The following is a 13,246-nucleotide window of genomic DNA, read 5'->3' on the forward strand; positions in this document are numbered from 1 at the left end:
TCCACATGAGCAGCAGCTCTCAGGAGGCCTGAGAATGAACAAAAAACAGTTATTACAAATGTAGAAAGTGTGGATCAGGTGTCGTTGTCCTCCTCCTCCTCCTCGTCAGAGGATGAAGAGTAACAGTCCAGTCCCAGGACATGAGCGGTCCTCTCTGCGCTCCCACTGACGGAGGATTTCCAAGAATTCCTCTGTGCTGCTCCACAGTCTGACTGACACTCCTGTCCTCTCCTCGCTGCTCCTTCACTGCTCTCTGAGTCTCTGCTCCGACATGAGGAGGAGGGTGAAGGGTTAACCAGGTTGGGCAGTCCGGACTGCAGGACCCGGGCCAGAGTCTGAGTCTGGGAGGAGCCGCGCTGAGCAACCGGCCCCCTGAACGCAGCAGCAGCCACAGCCAGCCTCGTGTGGTCAAAGCAGAGGGGCTGGTTCTGGTCTGCACAGACCCCCTCTGAGGTCCCTGAGACCGGCTCGGTCTGAATCCTGAGGGGTCTGCGAGAGGCTGAGTCCCCCTCAGCTCGTCTGTCTGTGCTGCCTTCATGAGACTCACACAGACGAGGAGATTTCACTGAGGGGAGGAGGAGGAGGAGGAGAGTCAGCTGACGGTGTCTTAAAGGAACAGTTCAACCAACAGAACGATCTGTCAGAAACATCAGAGCACATAAACACACTGACCGGTGGGGGGGCCGTCCTGTGAGTCTGCTCTGCGTTTGCAGTATGCTCGAGGGGTCCACGGCGTGTGTTTGCAGGACGGGTCGAGGACTCGCAGCTTAGAGACGAAGCTCTTGTACTCTCTCTGTAACGCCTCGATGTGCAGCTGGAACTGAGCGATCTTCCTCTCCGGGTAGTGAGTGAGCTGCGACTGCTGAGAGGAGAAACGGGCGTCAGAGAGTCCGTCTGTTTGTTATTCTGGATCCACCTTCACATCACTGACCTGCAGGTAGAACTCCATCTCAGCCTTGATGCTGGGGAGCCACTTCTTCACCGAGGAGGCCGACGTCAGAGCGGACTGAGGACAGAGACGTTTCACTCAAACCAGCTGCTCAGAGTCACACATGCTGTGTTCCAATACTGCTGCATACTACATACTACACACTGCATACTGATGTATACTACATACTACATACTGCTGCACACTACATACTAATGTATACTACATACTGCTGCACACTACATAGTATACACTACATACTGTTGCATACTACACACTGCATACTAATGTATACTACATACTACATACTGCTGCACACTACATAGTATACACTACATACTGTTGCATACTACACACTGCATACTGATGTATACTACATACTACATACTGCTGCACACTACATACTAATGTATACTACATACTACATACTGCTGCACACTACATAGTATACACTACATACTGTTGCATACTACACACTGCATACTAATGTATACTACATACTACATACTGCTGCATACTACATACTGCTGCATACTACATACTACACACTGCATACTAAGGTATACTACATACTACATACTGTTGCATACTACAAACTGCATATTACATACTGGATATTACATACTGCATGCTACATACTGCGTTCGGCTGTGCTATGTACAGAGCTGTTTTTTTTTTTGCAGTATGCTACGGCAGGCGCCAGCTTCTGGTTTTGGAAAGCAGATGTAAACAATAACTGACACTTTATTAGCTATAGCACCCCATTCTGTTGGAATGCTGCTGCTGTCAACTATTTCAACTGCTGTTGTGACGTCCCAGCCCAGCAAGCAAAAGAAGTCAGAGTATAAGGGCCACATTAAAGAAAAAGAAAATGGAGATTACAAGAAAAAAGACGAAATTTTACGAGAATAAAGTCATAGGAGAATAAAGTCGTAACATTACTAAAATAAAGTCGTAGTATTACGAGTTATTTTATCAGAATAAAGTCGTAATTTAGACTATCGTTAGCCTAAGTATTATAAATATCAGAAGAGCCAGCCACCTGCACTAAAATGTGGAATGTGTGAAGTATAACTTCACAGTGAACATCTTATGAAGTTGTAAATGATTGCACAGGAGGCTTAACACAAATTCAGCCGGAGCTGTATTTATCGAGCACACCTGGTAGCATGAAAGCATAGCGTACATGTACCTGGCGAGAACATGCAAGATCTCCTTCGTAGTAATGTGTAAGCACACTAAACAGCTATATATCCGTACATTAGTATAGGTTTCACAAATACAAAATACATAATCTTTTGGAACATCAGCACCACTTTGTCTAAAGTATCAGAAAATAACTCGTGATTTTAGTCATTTTAGCGCAGGCGGCTGGCTGCCCTTATTACCCTTCATAATAAGATACAGGCTAACCATAGCCTAAAAGTACGACTTTATTCTCTAAATCTTTTAATAACATAGATTAAAGTTAAATCATGTAAATCCAATCATGTAAGCAAAGTCAACATCTAAGACCTAATATCAACCTTTTTCAACCAGCTACAACACGGTGACGACATCAACGTGTCAGAAACACATTTCTGTTTCATAATTTTGTTCATTTGTTAATCATAGCAATGAAAGGGCGACGAAAGTTCAGTAACACCTAACGGACACCTGATTAACAAGAGAGCTCGGTAGCTGACAGGGATGAGAACTCGTCTTGAGTGCAGCTGATGTAGGATTGAATCCAGGTCGACCCTTTTTTTTGCAAAGATTGTTGTTGGTGACCGTGATGCACTGCTCTCTAATATAATCATTTTAGCAGTGAGACTTGAACATTGCCCTAAATGTTTGTGAATGTGTGATGAATCTTGTGACAGACGCAGGGGAAATCCAACCCTAACCCTAACCCTCGTACTGCTCGTGTAGTATGGCATTTCAAACACAGCATCAGTTCACAACAATCAATGATGTCATCATTACCAGCCGGGGCCTCCGCTCGTCGACGTCTCTGAGACGACCCTCTGTGATGACAGGCAAAACATCAGCCTTTACTCTGAGCTAAATGCTAACCGTTAGCAGAAACATGAGTACATACACAGTGCTACATGCTAACTGTTAGCAGAAACATTAAACTCTTAGCTATACGCTAACTGTTAGCAGAAACATTAAACTAAACTCTGAGCTGTATGCTAACAGTTTGCAGAAACATTAAACTAAACTCTGAGCTGTATGCTAACTGTTCGCAATAACAAACTCTGAGCTGTATGCTAACTGTTAGCATAGACAGGAGCATACAGTTTAAGCTTTAAGTTAGCAGTTAGCACAAACAGTATCACTGTCAGGAACAGGCTGACGAGTTTTAAACGACCTTAGAAGTTGAGCACATTATAAAAAACACACTGAGCCGCGTTTTCTTCTTCTATATGATGTAGGTTAGGGTCAGGCCTATTTTCAGCCAGGTGGAGGTAAAGTAGCAGCAGCTAAGAGCTAGCATCAGTGTGACTAACAGTTGAAGCTAGCTGTCCGTGCGGTGGATATAAAGCACAGTGTCACCCTCTCTCTCCCTCTGAAGCCACAGTCTGTTCAGCCTCCCCTGCTGCTTCTCCTCGTTTCTCGCCATGTTATCTCCACAGCCTGTCACACCACCAGGCTCAGGCAAAACAATGTCACGTGACACGTAGTAGCCGTCACGTGACGCTAACAAACCGCTACAGATATCTTTGAAGGTGCACTTACCTCCAACTGCAGCGTGAGAAAGAAGCACATAATTGAGCATAATGATGATCCGTCAGCGATCATGTGTTCTCCTCTGCAGGTCTCGAGCCTCAGTTTGATCCTGTCGGGAGGAGAATTCATTTTATTGTCTTTTCATTTATATCTTTAATAACATGTATGCAATCATTTATGTCGCTGTCACGCCCACCACCCTCTTCACAGCACATTCCCCAGGCAGAGGAGCGTGTTCAGCGGCAGGCTGCTGTCCCAGTCCCGCTCCACAGACAGACTCAGGAACTCTTCTGTCCCCTCGGCCATAAGACTGTGCAAATCCTCTCGGTGATGACAGGGGAAGCAAACAACGCACAGACTGAAAGTGAATTCACACCAGGACTTAAAGCATCATGACACGTTAACGCTCACCTATGTATGGTTATAAATGTTCATGCATATTTGCGCCGTACTGTTTTTGATGATGAGAGCACTACTGAATGCACTACCTCCATACAGCTCCAGATGTGTGATGTCATCTATCTATCTATCTAATAATTAAATTAACAATAACAAGAATCATACTAATGATGATAATGCTAATGAACAGAGTGTGTGTTTAAAGTTATTAGTAGTTTTACAGCAGGTGTGTGACGCTCCGCAAACCCTCCTGAGTGAAGCTGCTCTGACCTGCAGGCTCTGATGGAGAGGATCAGGATCACGTGATGGTTCCACCTTAAACAATGTTTGTTTGTCAAATATAAATGTCTCTTTGAGCTTCAGTCAGGCACACTCTGTCCTCATGTGACCTCACATGAAGACGACCAGTGTGCTCACAGAGTCAGGTGTATCAGGCTCACTTTTTTATTTCATCTATTGGAATAAATCTTTCAGAGCAAAGCATGACCTGTTTTTGATTTGATAAAAACATTTTGCAAACGTGTAAATGAAGTTTTAAAATGATCATTTAAAGAATCACTGTCTTTAACCTTTTTTACAAATAGGCTACATTTAGCAGAATAACTGAAATGATCGTTTATATATTTTAATACAATGTTAATAATAATCAAAAGTATTGTGTAATAATTCATGACTGAGCTTTAAATGGACTAAACTTCATGTTTTTACGTCACAGGTTTGTCATCCGTTTGTTTCTGCGTCAGATTCACATGAAATCCTTTCGTTCTGTGAGCGTGAAAAGTGTTGATCTGTCACTGTGACATCTTCTTTCTGCTGTGAGAAGAAGCAGCAGCTCGGTGGAAAAGTGGTGAGAGAGGGAGGAAACATGAAAAAATCCCACCATCTCAGCCGGCAGCGGTTTCATGGTTGGGCTGTCAGCCGCTTCCTTTTGGGGTTTTTTAACATTTAGATGAAATGAGAGACATAAAGGAAAGTTAGAAATTCATCACCAGAGCAGGTTTTTTATCACGCAGCAACTTCTGACACATGGAGATACAAGTGAGAACATCTGGTGTGTAAAGCATCTTTAAACAGTCAAACAGTGCAGGTCAAAATGAACAGAAACACATGCAGCAGCTGAGGCTGTGATCAACAGTTAGGGGACAGAACCGATCACCAGCTGGGATCATGCATGTGTTTCAGATAACAGTTTAAAAGATGGAGGAACTCACTGTTGTGAATTCATCCGACAGCTGCTGAGATGTTTGTGACGACAGGCTGAGCTTCTTGTTCTCAGTGACAGACACAGACTCACGTTTCAAAGTGTTAAAACCTTATTGATCATTATTTATAGATCCTGGTCCAGGTGAAGCTCTTTTCTGTCGTTTATCCTGGTGGGATTAATAAAGTCTTTTGTTGTGTGTTTAATTCTCTGATGTTTAATTTACTGACTTTATGATTAGCATTACAATAAAGTATCCTGACTTTAATATGTGACACTGACAGACAGAGCCTCTCAGTGAGGCCTGGTGAATCTGTTGGTTCAGTGTTGAGGATGTGTTGGACAGGAAGTAGAACTAGTTTCATTTCTCCAGAACTAAAGCCCCTGTAACCTGAGCAGCTCTGACAGGATGTGAGGTTTGAGTTCCTCGACAGATTAAAGGTCAAAATATCCTGAGGCTGGCGTTACACTTTCACTTCCTGTCGTTTTCTCTGTCACTGAACTTTACCTTTTATAAAACAGATACACATCTCTCCTCATGTTGTGTCTCCTCTCTCTCCTGCTCTCATTTCAGCAGCATCAGGTTCATCCTCCTCCTGCAGCTGGGACAGCTGGGTCCCAATGTATCAGCCTCCTCAGCACCTTGTCAGCGCCTCCTCAGCACCCCCTGGTGTCCTCCTCCTGCAGCTGGGACAGCTGGGTCCCAGTGTATCAGCCTCCTCAGCACCTCGTCAGCGCCTCCTCAGCACCCCCTGGTGTCCTCCTCCTGCAGCAGCATGCAGAGGAGTGTCTCCTGTTCTGCTGCTGAGACCTGAGCTAAAGAACTGTTCAACATGTAACACCAGCAGGTTGAACAGGTGCTTCTGTCTGTGTGATTTAAACCTTCATGACACACAGTTACTCAGTGTACAGGTGTGAGCAGCTCCACCTGACCGGCTCCCATCAGACAGCTGGTATGAATAAAAGAATGAAAGAAAGAATACGGTGATAAATCAAAGGATCGAACAGCTTTTACTCAAGTCAAAAAAGAAAAGTCACATTAGAACTTCACAGAAATACACAGAGGTATGTTTAAAATGTAAGGAGGCAAAAAGCCATTTTATGAAGCCAATTAATTTTTACAACTTCAAAATAAAATGTTATTTAATGATTATTTTGTGAGTGTTGCTTGTGTAAGCAGCATTTTAAAACTGTAGCTTGTTGAGGTGGAGAAACGTGTTACTACTTTAGTTAACACTGTATCAACATCAGATCGGCTTTATCTTTACCAACCATGTTCTGTAAAGTGACAACCGTCAAACAATTACAGTCACGTGAGTGTTTCCTCTCAGAGAAGTGAAGTGTTTCACTGAAGTCCCTCAAAATCTCTCTCTCTCTCTCTCTCTCTCTCTCTCTCTCTCTCTCTGTGTGTGTGTGTGTGTGTGTGTGGCTGTATCTCACTAACCCTCATTATACTGAGATTACAGAGTCCGCTCACTTCCCGTAAAACACCCCTCCTCGCCGTGACGTCATCTACTAAGCGTTCTCTCTCCTTATATGGCAGGAAGGACACCGCTTCCGAAGTGACGTCACGTTGCCCCATATCTGAGCAAGCAGAGAAAGCCCTTCAAAATAAGACATCCAGATTACGTTTCCACTGTAAGCTTACAGACAGCAGCTTATTCTTTTAATACTGAATGACATGAATTGTATTTGTTTATGACTTGTTCATTCTGCCGCATGTGAAAGAAAACAAAACAACAAGAAAAAAGAGAAAAATGAAAGAATACAGAGAATGAAACAGGTGTTTCATGATGAGGCTTCATGTATATCATATTCCTTCCATCATTATCACTGTACCCCGCCAAGTACAATCACAATCAGAAATATTTATTAATCCTCGCGGGGAAATTCGGGCGTTACAGTTGCTCTGACACAGAGAAGCATAGAGAAATATACGGCATAACAGCGGCCAGAAAACATGTGAAATATGTGCATTATATATAGAATAAGACATAAATGCAAAAAGTTCAGTGCACAGTTTAAAGTGGTGTCTGTGTGTCAGACACTCAGAGGGAGGCGTTGTAGAGTCTGATGGCTACAGGCAGGAATGACTTCCTGTGGTGCATCATGGGGGAATGAGTCTTTGACTGCACATCATGGAGTGGGTGGGAGACATTGTCCAAGATAACCCGTAACTTGGACAGCATCCTCCTGTCTGACTCCACCGTCAGAGAGTCCAGCTCCACCAGATGCTCCAGTAGTCTCTGTGTCTTACATTACTTTCAGTATTACTTTTACCAAATGTCCCCTCTAGGGATGAATAAAGAATGACCTTATTATCTTATATATAACTTATATTGAACATTTTTACTTTTGTGTGTGTTTGAGCTGTAACAACCACATTTCCCAGCTGAAGATCATCTCATGTTTATCTTTTGTGTCCTTAGAGTCAAGCTAAAGCTTCCTTCAGGCTACCGTAGTTTATTACTTGTTCTATATGTTTGACAGGTGGAGTCTGACTGGTGTGTGGTCTTTCAAGTAATACTGATGACTGAAGCTGCAGTGAGACAGCCTCAGTCCATCTGCCACGTCAGTCTGTGTCGCCCTCTAGTGGTTCTTAATGTGTCATAATGTGTAACCTGTCCACACACTCACCTGCTGCACATCGTGTCAGTGCAGAAATGTTTGATATGTATACTTGTATGTATATGTATATGTATATATGTATATATGTATATATATATATATATATATATATATATATATGTAGATATAGGGCTGTCAAAGTTAACGCGTTAATAACGCGCACATTCCCTTTAACGCCACTAATTATTTTAACGCACGCGCGTTCTATTATTCTGACCCTCCGCCCGCCCCGTTGTTCGAGAAATCAGGAAGCAATGCAGCCGCAATGTTGGGGTTAGCATGCAGAAACAAACTTTTAAATGTCAAGTTCGGCCTCAAAGCCCTGCTCGATGGTTCTCTGGACAAGACAAAAGTTATTTATATTTACTGTCGATGTGAACTGAGTTACCACCGGCAGTGTTTCTGCTACACACACGTTGCTGCGGCGCCACCGCTGCTTCAGATTTCTTTCATAGTTTTGGAGTGTTGCAACAATAATAAACACACATTTGCATAAAGGAAGCATATTTGTCCATTCCCATGTTGATAAGAGGATTAAACACTTTAAAAAATATCTCTTTAAGGTACATTTGCAACAGGTAAAAAATGTGTGATTAATTTGCGATTAATAACGAGTTAACTATCGACAAACATGCGATTAATTGCGATTAAATATTTTAATCGATTGACAGCCCTAATATATATATATGTGTGTATACACGGACTGTTATATGTTATATATATATATATATATATATACATATATGTATATATATGTTATATATATAACAGTCTGTGGGGATCATAACTGAACACACAGCAGAGGAAGCAACCTTAACAGCTTTCAAACAGTGTGTGTCAGTGATGCTCGTGTCTTTAGTTTGTTGTCACAGAGGAGCAGAGAGCTCGCAGTCATTGTGACCTGTGATTATTATAATCTTTCCCAGATAACTACAGTGAGACTTTTACATTTACATTCATTAAATTTTTTTTTGCTTTAACGAACACCTTCATTCGAGTGTGTGTGTGTGTGTGTGTGTGTGTGTGTGTGTGTGTGTGTGTGTGTGTGTGTGTGTGTGTGTGTGTGTGTGGACCTGCTGCCAGCAGGGGGAGTCATGTTCAGTCACTGCAGTATGGAGGGAACCCTGTCATTTATCTGTTCTGTGAGATCAGTGACGCTGTCGGCAGAGATGAGTTGAAGTTCTTGAAGATTTTTCACCTTCTTCAGATCTAAACTGACTGGTGGACAGAGCTAGAGATATGAGCGTCTGTAGGTCATTAGTATGCTAATAGATGTTAGCATTATTAGCTAGAAATATAAGCCTCTGTTTGTCATTAGTATGCTAGTAAATGTGCAATCAGGGTGAGTCGTTTACCTGAGCTGTGAACCCAGTATCACTGAGAGTCCTTAGTACTCTCTGGTGTTTATGTGTGTGTGTGTGTGTGTGTGTGTGTGTGTAGACATGAGGTGTATTTTCTCCCTCCCTGAGTGAGGCCTCCTGTCAGCTCAAACAATCTCTGAGCTCGGATCAATAACAGCTCTGATGGAATTTACCTTCAGGTGCTGAGAGCTCCTGCAACATGTCGCAACATGTTTTACTGTTCGAGCTGCTGACAACACACACACACACACACACACACACACACACACACACACACACACACACACACACACACACACACACACACTGACAGAACGCAGGCTGCTTCAGTTTATCAGCTTTATTCTCTTAAATATGTATATTTCCTGAAGTGCTCAGAAACGAAGAATAAAAAAGCATCAGCATGTTACAAACAGTCCTCCTGCGGTGGATCTTATGTACACAACAATGAGTGAAACCTCATCAAACTACTGTAGAAAGAAACAAGAAACCTTGAAGCTTTTCTAACGTCACTTCTTACAAGGAAGAATCAGTTGTTTGCAGTGAGCTCAGAGGTCAGGCAGCTCTACAGTCTGTCTGCAGCAGGTCATCCTGAAACACTGACAGTCTCGCCCGGTGCTCTGACCCGGAGCTAATCAGAACACTTCAGTCCAGTTCTACAGAAACAGAGAGTAATCCTGCGGGATGCCCCCCTCCAGATCATTCTGTCCCGAGCCCCTCAGCGGGACGCACCAAGGAAGGGAGAGGGGGGCGCGCCTGGCACTCAGGAGCTCCACTGCGGCTCCCGGTCCTGCCTGTAGGCGCCACATCAGCCCAAATCTGGTCCCGGTGTGGGGAGAAAACAGGAAGCGTCCGTTCCGTCCATCATCAGTCTCTCTCCGGTGCTAGCCCCCCTCAGAAGGTCTGAAGCTGCTGGGTCAACATGAGCTGACAGCCGCTGTTCACGTGGTTCATCACCTTCTGCTTCAGCTGGGCCACCTGCTCGCGCAGCATGTTGGCGGTGGACGCGAGCTCCGAGTTCTGGGACTTTAAGGTCTTCACTTTGTCCTCCAGCCGAGAGATCCGCTCCAGCTTCCTCTTCCGGCATTTGGACGCAGCGATGCGGTTCCTCATGCGCTTCCTCTCTGCCTTGATGCGCTCCTGGCTTTCCATGTCAATGGGGGACAGAGGGGGAGTCTCCCCCGGCATCTCAGGCACAGTCTGCGGCTCCTCTTTGAGCGCGTTAAGCCGGGGCAGCGGGGAGGGGGAGGACTGCCCGTACAGGGGGAGCTGCGGCTGGGCACCGGGGAAGGACATGGTGGGGGCTGAGGTGGTGTAGTTTGGGGCCGACACGGTGCTGATGGCAGGGGTGAAGGTGTTCAGGTCCTCATAGACCGGAGAATCTGCGCGCAGGGAGCCGCTGTTGAAAACAGAAGCCCCGGCGGCAGAGGACACCGGTGGCAGGGCGGAGCTGCCGCTGATCTGCGGAGCCGAGGTGACGCTCACGTTCGCCGGGGCCGGCATGTGCTGGTGGTGCAGCTCCGCCAGGGCACGGACGAACCCCTCCGCGAAGCCCTCCTGCTCGTCCGTGACGTTCTTGGGGCACAGGAACTGTGTCGGGGTCGGCGTGGTGGTAATAAGTCCGTTGCTGGACTGGATGATGAGCCGCTCCAGCTCCGGGGAGGCCAGCTTCAGAAGCCCCACGTCCGGAGAGGTGAGGATGTCCGCGGCTTTGGGCCGGAGGTGCGGCTTCAGTGAGCCGGCGGGATCTGCCAGGTTCAGGGTCATGCTGTGTTTCAGAGCTTTGGGGCTGCTGAAGCTGAAGCCGGACTCGTGCTGGGAGAAAGCGTTCAGGGAGTCGTCATAGAAAGTAGTTTCCATCTTAAACATAGAAGAAGAACCGAAAACACGCGTAGAAAGTCTTTTTAGAAAGAAACTTCTCCTCTTCCGGGTTTATCTGTTGTTTCCACACGTCCTCTCTGATGGTAAATACCTCCAAACAGTGAGCGGAGTCCGGAACCAGAACTCTTTTCGGTCTCGGGATTCTCTGCTGGTTGTACCGGCAGCTGTGTGTGTGCTCCGCCGCTGTGTGTACACTCTGAGCGAAGCCGCGTGCAGGCTAACCTTATCTGCTGCCTCTGCCTCGCTAAAAATAACCATGATGTCATGACGCGGCTCTCCCATTGGCTGGAGGGCGTGTCGTGAGGCGGGGCCCATTCCGTAGATAAGGCGCGTTGCCTAGACGACCACCCAGAAGATTCTGAGTCTCGCGGTGGATTGTGGGATGAGGTCATGCTGTAAGGAGAGCGCAGGCGCGGTGCATTGTGGGATGACGTATTGTTTTTGAATATCTGGTTACCCGCTCTTCTGTCAGAGGCGGGACGGAGCTCTGTTTGTTTTCATAGATTTATTCTGATGAGGAACAGATTTGTTACTCGTATATAATTTATTACAGCTGAAGAATTATTATCATTGCTTTAATGTTCACACAGAGGTCACACATTTAACAACAGCTGACAGACCTCTGATAGCTTATTAATGTGATTATTGGTCCAAATCTTTGTTTTATTTACTCTCATGTTTACAGTCAACAACATTACCACCACACCACCCCATCACTGCATGTTCAAACAGTTATTCAGCTTTAACTGCCACATCGCTCTTTCATGAACACCTCTGCGCTTAATGACATTGATGCTATTGATGATGATGACATTGAGGATGTAGTTTATGCTGACTAGGATTTTTATGATGATGATGATGACTATACTGATCTTGTTGATGTTGCTGCTGCTGCTGATGCTCTGCCTGTCAGCACCAGTGTCCGGTCACACCTGAAGTTGTGTGTTGGCTCTTCCTGACTCCGCCCCCTCCTGTCTCGAGCGTTGCTTGTGTCATATTCACTCTCAGATGTACGTCGCTTTGGACAAAAGCATCTGCTGAATGACATTTTTTTTATCTGACTTAAAAAATATTATAATATACATTTTTATATATTTATATATCATACAAAAGACCATACAAGAAAAACAACCTCAGAAAGTTCAGTGTTTGAGTGTTTTTCAAACAGTAAAAGAGTTCTGTTCAAGCAGCTCCAGAAAGCCGACTATTCAAAGTGACGTCCGTTAAACGACAGCTCGACAGCTCAGCTATAAAACAGATCTCCGTTTATTCTCTGTGTGTTTAATTCTTAATAGTGGTGACTGATGGAGCAGCAGTGCTGCAGTGGGACACCTGGGCAGGTGAATTATAAACACAGACATAAGAAATGCATTACAGCTGAGATATTTACCATCACACTGAGTCCATCCTGTCCTCCTTCGGTCTTTGGAGCAGATTTAAGAGCACATTATTTGTAGTGGGACCCTGTAGCTCCACACGTGAGCAGCTTTTCTTTCTGCTACAGGTGCACACTGTTAGAGACGCACACACATCTGCTGCTCCTCACAGAGCCACCCTGTCAGGTGTGTTGTCAGTGCACAGCAGTCCATTGTCCTCTGACCTGTGCTCAGAAATCACTGCTGCTCTCATGGCAGGAGGTTAACTGTGAGTCTTACGTGTGCCCCTCTCGTCCTCACACTCCCTCCGTCTGGGTCATCTTCTGCCCCGCCAGCTTTACTGCAGCGCCGCGTCTAAATATGTCCCCTGTGTGACGAGTAAATCAGTCCCCTGGCGCTGTCCGGCACAGAGAGGCTCCTCGGGAGATGAACCGGGTCATAAAACAGCAGCAGCGTCTGACTTTTTATGGCTGCTAATGTCCTCTTTATGTACTGTTGTATATGTCACACCATGAAGTCACATTTAACCTGAAATACGGGCTGACTTCACTGATCCTGTGCACTTTGCTTCTGATGGAGAGGCTCATGGCGTCTCACAGACTTAATCTTTACTCTTCTTCTGCAGGTTAACAGACGGCTGTCAGCGCAGAGATGCTTGTTCTGTTTCTCTCACTGTGTGTCTGCACATGGTGAAATATTCATGGCTGAATTAAAGAGGGAAAAGAATCATAGGTAGGAGGTCTCAGCAGGGATCCTCGCG

The 13,246-nt window shown here is 45.2% G+C and overlaps 2 protein-coding genes across 3 annotated transcripts in view; both read right to left on the reverse strand.

Annotated features, from left to right (window-relative positions):
• Positions 1-3,569, reverse strand: part of LOC138607907 (uncharacterized) — a 4,679-nt gene extending 1,110 nt beyond the window's left edge. Inside the window, exons 1-5 of one of the 2 annotated variants that reach the window (XM_069680564.1) lie at positions 3,467-3,569; positions 2,894-2,934; positions 932-1,006; positions 673-862; positions 1-565 (exon numbers count right to left, since the gene is read on the reverse strand). The exon at positions 1-565 is cut by the window's left edge and continues 1,110 nt beyond it. In XM_069680564.1, coding sequence (XP_069536665.1) covers positions 75-565; positions 673-862; positions 932-1,006; positions 2,894-2,934; positions 3,467-3,533 — 864 coding nt within the window. In that variant the 5' untranslated portion in view covers positions 3,534-3,569 and the 3' untranslated portion in view covers positions 1-74. The remainder of the gene's footprint in view (positions 566-672; positions 863-931; positions 1,007-2,893; positions 2,935-3,466) is intronic. The other variant, XM_069680565.1, reaches the window with a different exon arrangement.
• A 5,893-nt stretch (positions 3,570-9,462) lies between these two features.
• On the reverse strand, positions 9,463-11,306 carry jun (Jun proto-oncogene, AP-1 transcription factor subunit). The gene has a single exon (XM_069679677.1). It carries the CDS (start codon positions 11,096-11,098, stop codon positions 10,124-10,126), a length of 975 nt encoding a protein of 324 aa, XP_069535778.1. The 5' UTR covers positions 11,099-11,306; the 3' UTR covers positions 9,463-10,123.
• Between the last annotated feature and the right edge of the window lie 1,940 nt (positions 11,307-13,246).

The sequence above is a fragment of the Semicossyphus pulcher genome, unplaced genomic scaffold (genome assembly GCF_022749685.1).
Source record: "Semicossyphus pulcher isolate SPU_LCO1_2020_fin unplaced genomic scaffold, fSemPul1.0.p SCAF_4, whole genome shotgun sequence".
Lineage (NCBI taxonomy): Eukaryota > Metazoa > Chordata > Actinopteri > Labriformes > Labridae > Semicossyphus > Semicossyphus pulcher.